We start from the raw sequence: 16,221 nt of genomic DNA on the forward strand, positions 1-16,221 counted from the left end.
AATCTTCTATCCCGCACGATCAAGCATGGATACAACATGTTCCAGGCGAGTTGGACTGGTAGGCCACAAGACAGGTTGGACTTGTCTATCACAAAGCCTACAGCAGAGGTAAGAAGGATTATTCAGAGTCGGAGACACTGGAAGTAAACAAATAAATAATAGAGATATATCAACTATGTGCAGTGCCAGCAGGCAGGAATATTCACCGAAGAAAACCCCAGACCCAGACAAAATAAACCTCCAACACGCCATTCACCATGAATTGCAGCCCGCCGGATATCGGGATGATGTATCTTTCGCAGAATCTTGAAGCAGTAGACCGTTTCTACCAACAGTCACAAAGGAGAAAAAAAAAAGAAAAAACCGGATTAAACAGCAAAGTAGACCTTCCAAAACACGATCACAATCATAACACATCAGAATAGTTTTCCTTCCGCACAATCACCGTCGAACCTCATTCCCCTGCTGATCATACCAAGTACTGGCGGGCATGGCGGTGGCCCCAGCATTATATTCCCCCTCGTAGCCCGCCTCATACCCCCGCGGGGTTTTGCCGCGCTCCTGGGCATCCAGCAGATCAAAGGCGACGCTGCCATGCTTGCGGTGGCGCTTGCGGTCCTTGCGGGCCTCCTTCTCCGCCAGCTTCGCCTGCTTCTTCTCGCGCTTCGCCCGCTTCTTCTCGCGACGACTGACGCGGGGGAACTCGCTGTCCGGGCCCTGCAGGACACGACCGGGGTGCATGACATTCAGAATCACCAGGGCAAAGAACATCGGCAGGGCATCCCAGACATACTCGTACCACTCGTGGGTCAGCACGGGGTTGTTGGGATCGGTGCCCTGCGCGTACTGCGCCAGCCGGAAGACAATGCGCACGGTGATGAGGAACAACGCGGCGTAGATGGCGTAGAACAGCCAGCGCCAGTGACGGCCGCTGCCCCGCGCCAGCTTCTCCGCGTCCAGCTGGCCCGTCCGTTCCATCTCGGTCATCGTGCGCTGCAGGTGGATGAAAAATCCCGTGAAGATCAGAATGAAGAACTCCTGCAGCCCGATTCCGCCCATGTAGATGTGCACTCCCATCATCGTGGTGGAGGTGGAGGCGTCGGTCGAGGTGGTGAACCCTGCGCCCACCAGCTGCACGATGAAGGAGATGATGTCCAGCCAGACGAAAATCTGTCCGAACCGTTTGGCGGAGACCCCGCCCAGTCGGCCGTCCGGGAGGAAGAAGTAGATCAGCCGCCCCAGCGTCATGTACAGGAAGGCGTTGATCCAGATCGGAGCGAGCAGGAAGAAGATCGTGTGGGGCGTCGCGTAGGCGTCTGAGCTTTGGTGCTTGGCAAAGAGGGCAGCCATAATGGAGGCGATCAGTTCCCAGAGTGCGCCCATAATAACGACCCAGGCGTAGCGCTGTGTCCATAGTTAGTTGGTGCATAAATGTATGTCGCCTGGGTCGGGACTTGCCTTCTTGAACATAAAGGCCTGCAAAATGTGGACGGAGGTGGTCAGGCCGAACAAGACACAGAACAAGACGGCCGCCGGGAAGCTCGCCTCGTACATGTCGATGTTCCCGCAGGCTCCCGGCGGCACATAGCCATTCTTATCCGGGGTGACGGTCACGCAGGTTGCGGTGCTGGAGCTGGTGGCGGTGGTCGCCGTGGCAGCCGTAGTGGTGGCACTCATCGTGGGCGAGGGGTGGAGGTTGGGGGAGGAAAAAAACGGGAATGCTGAGAGCGAGAGAGAGAGAGAGAGAGAGAGAGAGAGCACGCAACCCTATATATCCAACGAAGAGGCGATGTCAGGCAGAAACATAACCGGAAGCTGCATCTCAGGGCCGGTCGATGGCCATCCAGGGATCGTGATATTGTTGGAGATCGCCGCGACTAGCCCCTGACGGGCGTTTCGAATCTGGGCCCAGTCAGGCAGCACCATTCCAGACGAGCAAGGCTGCTGCAATCGGCAGACCACGCACCACCAGGGTTGGATAGTATCCTGATACTAGTCAGATTTTGAGGGATGCGGATGCGCGTGTGGGTTTGGGTGCGATGGCGGGCGGGCAAGGCTTCGCTGGGCGGGGGCGGAAGGTGATTGGTTGCCTCGGTTCCACTAGACTCTTTCAGGCTTAGTCACAGATAGACTCGGTCATCGCCCGTGGCTCGGTCTGGGCGGCCGGGGTCCGTCGCTAACCGGATCCGCTCTAGCGTTACCGAGCCAGCCAATCAGACTATACAAAACCCTGATGCTTATTTAACCTCCTGTAGTAAAGCCTCGACCTCGTATTGTCCGGCAGGCAGGAATGCCCAGTAAAAATAGCACATCCACACATCACTGCTGCACAAGCACTATTGCACTAGTGCCACTGACAGGTGTGTGCGGCTGAAGCCGCTACTTCCTTAGTCATCATCCTTCATCCTGCATCCTGCATCCTTCATCCTCCATGTGGCCAGGCTGCATCCTTCAGCGCTTACTCTGGAGTAGATGGCCGGGTCGATCAGATTGCTGACCGTTTGTAACGGCGACCGCCCCCAACTCCAGCATCACCAGCAATACGGAGTACGGAGTATACGGTCTACTTAAGCAGCATGATCGGCAAGTGTTGGGCGGGATACGAGTCCTCCAGGGTAGTGTTAGTGTTCGCTATATACTATACTAACTAGTACATATAATATATAATTGCAATGGCGCATCTCCCCCGCCTGGCCCGCCCGATCCACCCGATTCGCACGGGCTCCCCCTCCTCCATCCGCCACTCGTCCTCGCAGACCCTCCGCATCCAGAAGACGCCAACGCCGACTCCCCTGCCCGATGCCGGCGACCTCCAATTCGGCCGGTCCTTCACAGGTCAACAACCATCCTGTCCCTAGCGCAAAAGTTCTAACTAAGACAGACGCAGGAGAACAGACCACATCCTCACCTTTCCCTGGACCGCCCAAGCGGGCTGGACCACCCCGGCCATCACCCCCTTCGGCCCCCTCCCGCTCTCCCCCGCCGCCAGCGTCCTCCACTATGCCTTCACCTGTTTTGAAGGCATGAAAGCCTACAAAGACCGCGAGGGCCACGCGCGCCTCTTCCGCCCCGCCCTCAACCTGCAGCGCCTCAACCGCTCCGCCGCCCGCCTCGCCCTGCCCACCTTCCACGAAGGCCAGCTCCTCGCCCTGCTCGCGCAGTACGTGGATCTCGAGAAGCGGTTCATCCCCGCCCGTCCGGGCTACTCCCTCTACCTCCGGCCCACCCTGATCAGTACGGAGGCGAGTATCAGTGTATACCGTCCGCAATCGGCCCTGCTGTACGTGATTGCCAGTCCGATGGGGAATTATTTTCAGCACGGCCAAGTGCGCGCAGTGCAGTTGCTGGCCACCCGCCACCCGGTGCGGGCCTGGCCCGGCGGGGTGGGCGAGTTCAAGGTCGGGGGCAATTATGCGCCGGGGATTGTGCCGCAGGAGGCAGCGGTGGCTCAAGGGTTGGAGCAGAATCTGTGGCTGTTGGGGGAGAAGACAGAAGGAGGGGAGGAGGAGTATGTGACGGAGGCGGGGACGATGAATATCTTTGTGGTGTGGCGGAATCCCGAAACGGGTCGGAGGGAGTTGGTGACGCCCCCCTTGGATGGGACGATTCTGCCCGGAGTGACGAGGAGGAGTATTCTGGAGTTGGCCCAGGAGAGGCTGGCGGGGGAGGGCGTGGAGGTGAGGGAGGCGCGCATTACAATGAAGAGTTTGGCAGCGGCGTCGCGGGAGGGCCGATTGTTGGAGGTGTTTGGGGCCGGGACGGCGGTGGTCGTCACTCCAGTCCGGTCGATTCAGTGGAAGGATCAGACGATTGATTGTGGACTGCGCGAGGGTGAAGAAGCCGGTCCGGTGAGTTTGAAGCTGAAGACGTGGATTGAGGAGATTCAGTATGGAGTGGTGGAGCATCCGTGGAGGTAAGTTCCTCTCCCCTGGCGTTGGGGAAAGAAGGGTTGAACTCACCGTATTTTCCTAGTTATCGAGTATAAGGTGAGAGAGACGCAACACTCAGCATCGCAGCAGATGGAGAGTTGTAGAGGGGCGTCCCAGTCAAGCAGGATTTAATAAAATAATAAGATCAATCATCATAGCCTCATCTCACGGTATGCTTTCGCTAGTGAGAATCGGATGTCATCAAACTTCGTACTGTATAGCATGTGTCCAGTGACTCCCACTCTGTACTGGTGATTATACTGGCCTGCACTGGGAGGTAAACAGGGTGGGACGTGGTCGAATGCTAAAGGCAGTGGAGGGGTGTTGACAGATTCTCTTCGAAACAGTGTCAATCTGCTTTAGGGCTATCTAAAACCACGTTGGCGTCTACCTCTACATACAATAATCATTATGCAGAGAGTTCAGAGAAGGAGACATACGAAACACGGAAAATGATGGACAGAACTTTCCAATAAGCGTCTTAAAACATACTAAGTAAACCCGGAACATTTTGCCCGCAGAGTCAATATATATCTATATGACAGCAAAGGAACGTGAGCCGGAGTGAACATCGGCAAATCAAACAAAACCAAACCAACCCCAAACTCCCAGTCCGCGCATTCATCACAGCTCCACCGGCGGTCACCCCGAAGAAAATCGCACCGTGGGATCCAAGAGGGTCTCCAACTCCTTCTGCGGCGCCCAGGGCGTGGCAGTCTTCAGTTCGAAGAGACTGTTGGCCGCCAACCCCCGATAAAAGAACGCATCCGCCTTCTTCTGCCGCTGCGCACGCTTGCTCGCGTACTCGTGATACTCCGCCTGCTCCAGGGTGGCGAAGAGGTATTTGGGATGCACGACGATCGTCTGGGCCCCCTTCTGTCCGAATCCAAAAGAGGTTACACTGATGGCGCGGATGCCGGTAGGGCCGGTGGTGTCCAGCGACCGATTCAGGAAGGCGATCTGTTCGTTCTGCTGCAGCTCACGGTCGACGTTATCCAGATTGCGATTCCCGGGCACAATTCCCGTGTCGAGAATCTGCAGTGCGCCGTTCAACATCCACGCGCCCGCCGCGCCTTTCGGGTGACCGGTCAGGTATTTCTGGAAGACGCCGAGGATGACGTTGCCCCGGGTGCGCCCGAGATGCGAGAGTTGCTTCTGGATGACACTGCACTCGTTCTTCTCGTTGAGCTTGGTCGACGTCCCGTGGAAGGAGGCGACGTCGAGATCATCGATGCCCAGACCCCAGACCGCCAGGGCGCCACGGAGCGGCGCGATGGTCGGATCATCCGCCCAAAAGGCATTGCCCAGGTGGTATCGCGCGTTCTTGAGCTCCTTGCGGGCTTCCGCCTCGATCTGGGCAGTGCGCTCGCGGACGTACGCCTCCACATCATCCGAGGCGTCCAGGGCGGCGACCTCGAGCTGCAGTTCCTCGAGGGCGGTCTCGCGCGCGAACTCAATCTGCTTCTTGCGGAAGGTGAGCCGCTTGCGCCGGTTGGCGACCTTGAGTAACGGCGAGGCGATGCGAGAGGGCGTGCGCGCCTCACGCGCCTTGGAGAGAATCCCCTTGCCGGGAGCAGGCACCGAGCGGCTGGCTTTGTCACTCGAGGTCTCGACGAAGGCGATCACGCCGCGGACGGGCAGGCCCATCTCCAGGGCGAGCTTGGCAGTGGTGAGAATCTGAATCCCGCAGCCGTGCGACTCCATGAAGCCGTTGCGCGTGCTGGCAGCAGGCCGGGACATCTCCGACGCGTCGCGACCTTGCTCAAACTCGTCCACCGCGTTGGAGGTCGCTTTCATATTGGCGAATTCATACGAGAGCTCTTCACCGAAGTCATCGCCACCGCCGACAAAGCAAAACTGCGCTTTACCACTGAGAATGGTGTCATAGCCGAGCTCGACCGACTCGATAGATGTCGCGCAGGCGCCGACAGGCGTGCGCATCGGACCGGCAGACGACATGAGCAGCATATTCACCCAGGCGCCGATCGTGTTGACAAACGACTCCTGCAGAATATCTTTCTGCACGTCTTTCTCCTGGTACCGGGCGCGATACATCTGCTGGAGGGAGTTGAACCCACCGATACCGGAGCCGATGCAGTTTCCTGCCTCCGAGATATGGATATAACGGTAGATCTCATAGGGATCGGTGATTCCGGACGAGAGCAGCGACTCAATCGAGCAGACCAACGTGTAGAGGGCGACCGGGTCGACCTGGGAGATCAGATCGTCCGATATGCCGTACTTCTTCGCGTCCCAACCGGTGGGGATCTGCCCAGCCACCAAGCGGTCGAACCGCATCGCCTTGGGCACCAGCAGCTTGGCACCTTTCTTCAAGACGGCACGGTACTGGTCAGTGCCTGGTTCGAGAGCGATATGCACCTTGTCCCCGTGTTCCAGCTTGAGTTGCTGCGCAGTGGCCTCGGGCACTTCCAACGGCGGGAGGTCCTCCTGAATGAGCACCTCGTGCAGCATCTGCTTGCGCTCCGGGTCGTAACCCCCGAAGAGATCCGGCTCAATGAGACGAATTCCCGAGTGCGCCAGGATATGCTCTTCGTACTTCTGCTTGATCTGGTGGTCGAGGACTGGTTCATTCGTCTTGGCATCAACCCAACCGGGGGTGGTACCATTTTCGTAGCGGATGAGCCCCATCAGCCAGGCCATCTCGACGCAGCCTTCGAGCGAGAGCTCGCCGTAGGCTTCCATTTCCCAGCGGGTGCGGGCGTTGCCCCACGGGCCGAGTTCCGCGAAGCCGGTCACAACCACCACGCGCTCGAGGTCGACCATGCCTTGCAAGTCGGCCGTGAGCGGCCTGATGTCACGATCGTAGTCGGGAACCTCGGGGAAGTCGATGCGGACGTGAGCCTTGGGCGTGGGGGTAGGGGCGATGGTCTCGGAGACAGCAGTGGGCGCGCTTGGCACGTCTGAAGAGCATTGGGCTTCCATGTCCAACTCCTCCAGGAGGGCTCTGCGCGTCTGCGCCGTCTCGTTGATCTCCGTGCGTAATTCTTGCACCTTCTGTCGGAGGTCTTTCACCGCGCCCATTCGACCGGCCAGGTCGGCGTACAGGGGTCCTTCCTCGCAGAGGCTGCAGATGGGGTTGAACATCAGGCAGAGGAGGCACTGCGCCATCTCTTGCTGGGAGAACGTTCGACACCCTAGGCGCTCGATTCCCTCGGCGACCAGATTATTGCCGCTCATGAGGCCCGTCCCCCGAGTCCAGCCGATTACCGCCCCACACACCGACAGGTAGTCCGACCAGTCCTCCGAGTGCCAGCGGTTGAAGAGCGTTTCGAGCCCCAGTTTGGACTCACTGTACAGGCCGTCTCCGCCGAAGATGCCGTGGTTGGGAGAGAGAGGGAGAATCACCTGGGTGGGCCGCGTGTGCGAGTCTTGTGCCTCTTTGCGGGATTTGACCGCACCCAAAAGACGCAGGGTGTTGGTCATCATGGTTCGATGGGCGAGCTCGGCGTGCGGGTCAATCTTCTCGATGGTTCGGCCGTTCTCGGGGATCGCGGCGAAGGGCAGGATGTGGTCGAGATCCCAATGGAGACCCTGGGAGTCGTAGATGTAGTCGACCAGCGCGGCGATGTCCTGCGCGCTGGCTTGATTGAAAGGCACGACGACCAGCTCGGATTCGCGGGCACCGAACCGGGTATACAGATCCTGGTACTTGCGGACCACGCTGGGGGAGAAGCGACTGGTGGTTACGATCACGCGAGCACCGCCGGCGAGTAAGCCTTTGAGGACTTCCGCCGCGATGGATCCCACCCCGGCGCCGGTAATAAGCACCGCACGGCCCACGAAAGACTCACCGGTGGTCGTGGCCTGCTCGAGCACGGCGCGGTACTGCTCCGTGAGGTCGGGGCTGTATTTCCAGGAGGAACCAGTGCGCTCCTTCAGGTGCAGATACGGCTCCTGCGGAGATTTGGTGCCGGGAAGATACACTAGATCGGCGAGCGGCGTTGGCACGGGGCGTTCCTGCTCAGTATAGGAGATTTCCCCTGCAGCACTGATTGTGGTGCAGGGACCGCGACCATCGGGTCGAGCTCGATACTTGGGACCGGCATGCAGCGACTCGCGGCACCGCTCCGCCAGCTGGGTAAAGACCGATGAGAGCAAGGGCTGCTCGGTGAATTCCCCGACGATATGTTGAAGCACGTCCAACAGCCGGGGGTCTGCCGCATCCTGAATGTGCTCGCAGCGCTGCGTCGCCAGCTGCAGATCGACATCCTCGCCGCCCGTCCTTGACACTTCATAGTACAGATGCAACAAGTCCTGCAGCGCCCAGCTCCAGGCGCTATCGAAGCGTCTGGCCTTCTTCGCGCTGAACTGTGGTTGCACGCCGGAGGTGAAATCCTCGCCCAGCTCCTGATGAATCTGGTCCAGCGCTGCCCGCAGATCCTTTTCCACCGTCACCTGCAATTCATCCAACGCGCGCCGATCTTGGTCCAAGTCGACATCAAGATGCTTGGCATAGAGCTTCAACAGCGCCTTGGACAACTCCTGCTGCCCGCCGGTTAAAGCTTCCAGCGTTTTCTGATCTAGCATCATTGAATGGCCGCCCGCTGCCTCTTCCGCCCCGCCACCCGTGTTTCCTCCCAGCGTTAAACCGTGCTCCGTGGCATAAACCTGCACCAGCCCATCGAAGAAGCTCTTGGCCTCGGGCTCCTCGCTGATCCTGCTGGCCGGTTGTTGTGCGATTGCTAACAACAGGATCGAATCCTGTCGGCCGGACCCGAGACCCCAGCGCGACTGGAGGTATGCTCTGGTGGTCGCCACTGTGAATTGGCCGGGCATCTTGGAAGCAAACATGGCGTGCAGCATCTTCAGCATGACCTTGCGCATCTGGCCGGTGAATGTCTTCTGGAGGGCATCGCCAAGGTCGGCAACCGTGAGGTCTTCGGCGCGATCAGGCAGAGTGCCGAACTCACTGTTGAGATCGCCGATAATCTCATTTTCCAGAGTCGAACGTCCTTGGGAGAATCAGATGTCAGAGGGATAGCATACGATGGAAGAGAAACGGTAGGGACTTACCACCGGCCAAAGACTTGATACTCTGAGTGCCGACGATATCGGTGACGGCGATCTTGAGTACTCGGGACAAGAGAGTGCGAATGACTTCAAAGGCACGGGCTGGTTGATCGTCGATGACAGTCGCCGATGCCGGGGCTTTGGCCTCAGGCACCGGGGCTGTAGCGGGTGTGGCAGCCTGAGGCATCGAGGCAGGTGCCGCACCAGCAGGGGTGGGAGCCTCAGGCGTCAAGGCCTTGTTCTGATTAGTTGTGGTGGTTGCGGAAACGGGAGCTGCCGTCGCCGTCGCCGCCGTCGCCGCCACCGGACCGTCATATTCATAGTAGATCTCCTTCCCTTGCTTTTCCGAGGCTAAGAGCTGCCTTTTCAGAAGGGAAGCTCGATCACTGTGCAAGAACTTGGATTTGACGGTCTGTGCCATCATGTTGGTCAGTGTCGCCGCCGGGCCGATCTCCACGATGCGTTCGGCCCGGTACTGGCTGAGCACCACATCTTGTGTTTCAATCCATCGTACAGGGGAGGCAAACTGATATCTATCGGATGTAGTACATACGCGCCTCCGGGTCAGCAAGAAGCCAGGAACACCATGGTCGATCGTTTCCTCTCGGACACAACACAAGGCAAGGAAGGGCAGCAGGGAGGAATAACGCACGACATCAGCTCCAAAAGCAAAGTATAAGCCAGCTTCCGCTGGGCATCATCGTAGTCCACAACGGCCATGACGCTGAATTCCCCACGATGCGCAACAGCGATACTGCTTGGTTTCTGGTGATTCCCAGAAGCATGGAAGACGCTTTGGACATTGGTCTGCCAGACGTTCGTCTCTGCTGTTATACTTGCAGAACACAACGGGAATGGCGTCTTTTTTCGGATAATCGCCTTGCTTCCTTCTAAGCTTCCTATTCCTGGCATGAACAGCGCTGACCGCAGCCAGGCAAGGAGCTGCTGCACGGATCTCGCCACAAGGCTGTTCCTGCGGTGCAGGATTCGATTGCTTACACTGAGGAAAAACTCTCGTCCAACCAAGATGGCTTGTGCTGAGGATGTTTCATTGGAGAGCATGACAATCTCGAGGATACGAGGTGGAGCTGTTGCTGTATTGTGGTATGTATGGTGTGACATACCGTACGGAAATGATGGTTGTAACCGTATTCGATCTCATACGACAATACTGGTTGTATTAGCGTATGAAGTGACGGTACCAGACCACATTCCACCTGCCACTAAATCCTTCGCATGCGGTGTGATTGGTGGGCTCGGAAGCCCTAGCCCGGGAAGACCAACGGATCCTACCGGAGCCTTATGGTCAGCCACCGTTGCAGTAGTGGCTGTTTAACCCAATTATTCTTGAATCTCCCATAATTTCCCCCCTCATTTATCCTTTCCAATCTCAATTTTGTCAATTTCCTCAAGTCTCAGATCCTGCAACTAGTGTCTCGCATCCTTTTCCCTTCTAGCTGCACTTTGTTGGGGGCCGGATTCCAAGCCACGCAAACACCATCAGGGGATGTCATGAACTCGCGCTGAGCGCCAAGAGAAACGTGGTAAGCGGATCCGAGCCTGTGAGTCTTTCAGCCTTTGAGCCGCTGGGTCTCTGGATTCCTGCTGCAGAGCTAAGGCTGCCTGCTCGTCGTCGGTTGCGAAACCCGTTCCTTCGTGGGGGGGGCAGTGAGCGGCGTCATTCCAGGCAGACACAGCAACCCAAAACACACACCACAACAAAACAAACCCCCAAGTTAAACAAATATCAATCTTCCCAGTAGGTAGGTAGGCACTGTTTAGTGCGCGATGAACGGGTGATTGACTGTCTTTCAATCTCTGTTTGCTTGCATCTGCCTTTCCTCCAAGATCTGGAAAACCATGGCGAGATCTTGCACGATCGAGGTCGAAAACCACTTCGGGCCCATCGTCGGAACCGCCTGTTATGGGGGGCTGGACTTCACCTTGTACTTTGAGGAGGCCTTTCTTTCTATCTTCCCCGCTGCGACGGTGATCTTAGCTGCAGTCCTGCGGTGTCTTGTGGTTCGTAGTCTCAGCGTCAAGGTCCGGGGAGGCTGGTTGTACCCCGTGAAGCTGCTGTGTCTCGCACTCTACTCCATCTCGCAGCTGCTGCTCTTCGCCTTCTGGGTTAAGTCTGGCACACCGACGACCGACCTCACCCTTGCTGCCACCTTGCTCCGGTTTCTGGCAACGCTCTTCTGTGGCTATCTGTCGCTGCTGGAGCACTATCGAGCGGTCCGGCCCTCGAAGATCCTCAATCTCTATTTTCTTCTCTCGTTGCTCTTCGACATCCCTCAGGCTCGCACGATATGGATTGTCCAGGGTCTGCACACGGTCGCCGGCATCTTCGTCGCCGGCATGGCTGTCAAGGCTCTGGTGTTGATCCTCGAGATATGGGAAAAGAAGCGCCTCGCCAAACCCATGTACGCCACCCCAGCGCCCGAGGACTGGACAGGCGTCATCAACCGCAGCCTCTTCTGGTGGTTCAATCCACTATTGATCCGCGGCGCGCGCAATGCGCTTTCAATGGGCGATCTATTCCACCTCGAGGACTGCATGATCCCGGACCCAGAGGGAAAGCACCGACTAGCTCTGCTCTGGGAGCACTGTACGCTCCCCACTCCATGAGCCTCTTGCCCTAGCACATCTTCTAACCATCGTGTCGCAGGTGAAAACAAAGAGAAGTCTGGTGCTATGATCGGCCCGCTGGCCAAAGCCTTCAAATGGGACATCCTGGCCGGAATCATCCCCCGTCTCTCCCAGACCGGGTTCACCTTCGCCCAACCATTCCTGGTTCAGGCTGCCACCAAGCTTTTCGCTGACAACGAGCAGCCTTATGCCAAAAGCAAGGGGATCCTCCTGCTCGGCGCCTACGCGCTCGTTTATTCCGGCATTGCCGTCTCCACTGCGACCGCGCAACACAAGACCTACCGCTTGATCACCATGATGCGGGGAGCACTGGTGGGCATGATCTTCGACAAGAGTACGACCATCAATGCGCATCTGAACGATGACTCGGCCGCCCTGACGCTGATGAGTACCGACATTGAACGGATCACCAGCTGTGGACGCTATTTGCATGATACATGGGCGAGTCTGATTGAGATTGCTATCTCGTTGTACTTGTTGTATAATCAGCTCAGCACAGCGGGAGTGGCGCCGATCATTATTGCTTTTGGTGAGTCTCCTTCCCGCCCCTGATCGGAAGATGTGCATGAGAAGATTCTAACAGGATCTGAACTGCGACGGCAGCTTGCACGGTGGTTGCCATGAAGATCGCTATGGTGGCCGGCGAGCGGCAGAACCTGTGGATTGAAGCCATTCAGAAGCGAGTGTCTGTCACAGCCGAGATGCTAGGCTCGATGAAGGGAGTCAAGATCTCGGGGCTGAAAGACCTGCTTCATAACAAAATCCAGGGATTGCGTGAAGACGAGATTCTTGCCTCACTGAAGTTTCGGACGCTTTTGATTTGTGTTGTTGCGCTCTGTAGGTGCTTCTCTTTTCCCTTGCATCGTGCGATGAGGGTCTTGCTAATCTCATGTCTAAAAGCCAACTTCAACACACTCATCACCCCGGTGGTGACGTTCACCATCTATGCGATGGGCTCGCGCGATGGAAAGGCGGGGTATCTCGATAGTGAACGAGCCCTGACTTGCTTGACCCTGTTCAACCTCTTCTCCGTGTTCATCGGCGCGCTGGTAGAGTCCATCAGTGACACGGCCATGGCACTCGAGTGCGTCGACCGCATTCGGGATTACTTGGCCAAGGATCCACATGAGGATCTGCGAGAGGTCGTCCGATCTCCGGAACGATTGGACGACAAGTCTCCATGCATCGAAGCAATTAATGTCGACATAGGATGGACAGGAGGCGAAGCTCCTGTTCTGCACGGCCTCTTTTACCGGATTGAACGCTCAACCTTGACAATGATCGTGGGTGCGGTTGGCTGCGGAAAGACCACTCTCGTCAAGGCGATGCTTGGCGAGGTGAACTGCATGACTGGTAAAATGCGAGTCAACTGCGACCGGATGGCGTACTGTGGACAGGAAGCGTGGTTGACCAACGGTACGGTGCAGGAGAACATTCTGGGTGGTGCAGCCTACGACCCGCAGTGGTACTCAACAGTCATTGCGGCTTGTGGCCTTGAGAAAGACTTCACGGAGCTGGGTAACGGTGATCAGACCGCGGTTGGCAGTAAGGGTGTTTCGTTGAGTGGTGGACAAAAGCAAAGATTGGTCTGTCTTCCCTTCATTTCGCTTGTACCCTTGGACACCATCTCACAATCTCCCCACAGGCACTCGCTCGAGCTCTCTACTCGGGAGTCGAAACCATCCTGATGGACGACGCCCTTAGCGGGCTCGATCCCGTCACCGACGAACACATCTTTACTCATGTCCTAGGTCCGCGCGGACTGGCCAGAACGCAGGGTTTGACCGTCATCATGGTCACGCATGCAGTTCACCGACTCCCATACGCCGACCACATCATCGCCCTCAAAGCCGACGGCACCATCCTCGTTCAAGGCACGTTCGAAGATTGCTGCAAAAAGCTCGACCACATCCAGGGCTTCGCCATCGCCAAGCCCCCTGCCATCCAGATGAAAAGTGAGATGCCCAAGGCCGTGGAGAAAGCCAGTCCCCCCTACTCCAAGGAGGCGATCTCGGACGCGCGCAAGACCAGTGACTTGCAAACGTACATCTATTACCTCACGACTGTGCCGTGGTATAACTGGTTGGTGTATTTCGGCTTCATGGCGGTGTTCGTATTCTTCCAGGCCTTCCCGTCCGTCTGGGTGACCTGGTGGGCCCGCGATAACGACGAACGGCCCAACAAGAACTTGAGCATGCGTATCGGGGTGTATTGGCTATTTGGTGTGCTCGGCGGCTGCTTTCTGCTGGCCACGGCATGGTTCTACATGCTCAAGATCGTCGCCAAGACCGCCTCGGTCATCCATTCGAGGCTCCTGCGGACGGTGCTCAACGCTCCCATGGCCTTCTTCGCCACGACAGACTCGGGTATCACCATCAACCGGTTCAGTCAGGACCTGGAGCTCATCGACATGGAACTGCCCTTGGCAGTACTTCAAACGTGCCTGGCGCTCTTTTTGTGCGTGGCCCAGCTGATCATCATCGCTGTCTCCGCGAAATACATCACGGCGACGATTCCTCTCTGCATCTTCGTCTACTGCATTATCGGCACCTTCTACATCCGTACCTCGCGCCAGCTTCGTATCATGGACATCGAAGCAAAATCCCCGCTCTTCTCCAATTTCATGGAGCTGCTCAACGGGCTCGTGACCATCCGCGCCTTTAACTGGGAGGAGCAGTATAAGGTCCGCAACCGAGCGCTGCTGGCCGAGTCCCAGCGCCCGTTCTATCTTCTGTATACGGTTCAACGCTGGCTGAGTCTCGTGCTCGACATGACCGTGACTGGATTTGTGGTCGTGCTCATGGGTATCGCCGTGGGGACGATGCAGAGTACAGACGCGAGTTTCTTAGGTCTGGCGCTGGTGAATGTCGTGTCGTTGAGTGCCAGCGTCAAAGCGCTGATTACGGATTGGACGGTGCTGGAGACGAGTTTGGGGGCTGTAACGAGAGTGAAGCATTTTGCGGAGACGACCGAATCGGAAGAGGCGGCTGAGGAGAGGGATCTTCCGCCGGACGATTGGACCGGCGGGGGCACAATTGAATATAGAAATGTCTCGGCTTTCTATCGGTGAGTTCGATTCAGTACTGGCCGCTCTAGGGATGGCAAACAATCAGTTACTGACCCCAGAATGTAGGGACCCGTCAGCGCCAGTCTTGAAGAATGTCTCATTCTATGTGCGGAAAGGAGAGAAGGTGGCCATTTGTGGGCGCAGTGGCAGGTATGACAAACTTTTCTCTCGCTGACTCCAGTCAGATAAAACCGTCCGACGCTGACTGTTGATATAGCGGTAAGAGTACCCTTGTCTCCGCGCTATTCCGCATGATTGAACTCTGCGACGGCTGTATTGTCGTTGACGGGGTGGACATCGCGACGCTGCCCCGGCAAGAGATCCGCTCTGCAATCATCGGTCTTCCGCAGGATCCCCTGCTCTTAGAAGACAGCACTGTCCGCGAGAACGTCGATCCCTTTGACTACTCCCCAGACGAGGCGGTGATCAACACGCTCAAGCGCGTCGGCCTATGGGAGATCATCGAAGGTAAAGGCGGGCTCGACACCGTGGCCAGCGGCGAACTCTTCTCGCACGGACAGCGGCAGTTGCTCTGCATGGCCAAGGCTATGCTCCGCCACGGCAATATCATTGTCTTCGACGAGGCGACGAGCGGAGTCGACCCGGACACTGACGAGATGATGCAAGAGCTCATCCGCTCCTGCTTTGCCGACTACACCGTCGTCACCGTGACCCACCGTCTGGATACCATTATCGACTACGACCGTGTCCTTGTCATGGACAATGGCGTTCTCCTGGAGAGTGACCAGCCACGAGAGCTCCTCGCTCGGCCCTCGATATTCCGTGAACTGTACAAATCCTCCCGCGGATGGGAAGAGTACGAGCGTCAAGAACGGGCTGAAGCTGAAGCCCGCGAGCGTGAGCGGCTGGAGAAGGAGCAGGAGCAGCGGGTCGAAGCTGAGCAAATTCGCGACCAACTTCGGGGCCGCTCCAAGCGCTTGTCGTACATTGATACGGATGTGGTCAGTGAGAAGGACGAGCCCGAGACGTTCAACGCGATCCGTGAGCACTGGAGCGCGGTCAACCAGTTGTTTGAGAATATCATTCCTCGGGCTGTACCGCGCAACCGCAGCCGAAGTCGCGACAGTGCAGATCGTGAGAGCAAGCGTTACAGTAACCCAGAGCCGACGACGCCTGGTGGCGCCGTCAGTGGAAGGGATCGGAGGAGCTTGACTGGGTTGGCTGCGAGAGGTCGTTTCTATGGTGATGGTCACATTTGAGATATTCTTTTCTTCCTGACTCGGAGCTAGATTGTAATGTTGTGGTGGTTTTTCTTTTCTTCTTGTATTTATTGCCAGTCAGTTTTTTAGAACTGCACAAAGGTCATTTAAGTCTGCTTTGCTCACATATATATCTGGCATTGGTATCTCTCCGCGACCTCCAGAGTTGATGGGGCTGATCATACTGAAAGCTCAAACCAGGAAAGATCCAAGTAAGTCAGTGACAGTGCTCGAGATGTCAGAAATAAACGAGGTACAGATTTGAAGCTACCTTGTCCAAGTGAATTAAAAAGAGAATAGAGAGAATCCGGGAGTCGAAGAGATT

At 57.1% G+C, this 16,221-nt stretch overlaps 4 protein-coding genes across 4 annotated transcripts; 2 read left to right on the top strand and 2 right to left on the bottom strand.

The window, feature by feature from the left end:
* Positions 1-135: 135 nt before the first annotated feature.
* Positions 136-1,724, bottom strand: BP01DRAFT_422477 (RTA1 domain-containing protein). The gene is made up of 2 exons (XM_025579574.1): positions 1,459-1,724; positions 136-1,404 (listed from the first exon to the last, which is right to left on the bottom strand). Exons 1-2 carry the CDS (start codon positions 1,675-1,677, stop codon positions 442-444), a joined length of 1,182 nt encoding a protein of 393 aa, XP_025432480.1. The 5' UTR covers positions 1,678-1,724; the 3' UTR covers positions 136-441.
* A 751-nt stretch (positions 1,725-2,475) lies between these two features.
* Positions 2,476-4,370, top strand: BP01DRAFT_316468 (uncharacterized protein). Its single transcript, XM_025572587.1, has 3 exons — positions 2,476-2,835; positions 2,896-3,913; positions 3,973-4,370. The coding sequence occupies exons 1-3, from the start codon at positions 2,673-2,675 to the stop codon at positions 3,983-3,985; spliced, it is 1,194 nt and encodes a 397-aa protein (XP_025432481.1). The 5' UTR covers positions 2,476-2,672; the 3' UTR covers positions 3,986-4,370.
* A 50-nt stretch (positions 4,371-4,420) lies between these two features.
* BP01DRAFT_355510 (fatty acid synthase subunit alpha) lies at positions 4,421-9,493 on the bottom strand. The gene is made up of 2 exons (XM_025574707.1): positions 8,964-9,493; positions 4,421-8,902 (listed from the first exon to the last, which is right to left on the bottom strand). The coding sequence occupies exons 1-2, from the start codon at positions 9,382-9,384 to the stop codon at positions 4,572-4,574; spliced, it is 4,752 nt and encodes a 1,583-aa protein (XP_025432482.1). The 5' UTR covers positions 9,385-9,493; the 3' UTR covers positions 4,421-4,571.
* An 874-nt stretch (positions 9,494-10,367) lies between these two features.
* BP01DRAFT_355511 (ABC transporter) lies at positions 10,368-16,075 on the top strand. The gene is made up of 7 exons (XM_025574708.1): positions 10,368-11,568; positions 11,629-12,138; positions 12,213-12,446; positions 12,510-13,195; positions 13,255-14,675; positions 14,743-14,826; positions 14,894-16,075. Exons 1-7 carry the CDS (start codon positions 10,821-10,823, stop codon positions 15,894-15,896), a joined length of 4,686 nt encoding a protein of 1,561 aa, XP_025432483.1. The 5' UTR covers positions 10,368-10,820; the 3' UTR covers positions 15,897-16,075.
* The last annotated feature ends 146 nt before the right edge of the window (positions 16,076-16,221 follow it).

The sequence above is a fragment of the Aspergillus saccharolyticus genome (genome assembly GCF_003184585.1).
Source record: "Aspergillus saccharolyticus JOP 1030-1 unplaced genomic scaffold BP01scaffold_10, whole genome shotgun sequence".
Taxonomy (NCBI): domain Eukaryota; kingdom Fungi; phylum Ascomycota; class Eurotiomycetes; order Eurotiales; family Aspergillaceae; genus Aspergillus; species Aspergillus saccharolyticus.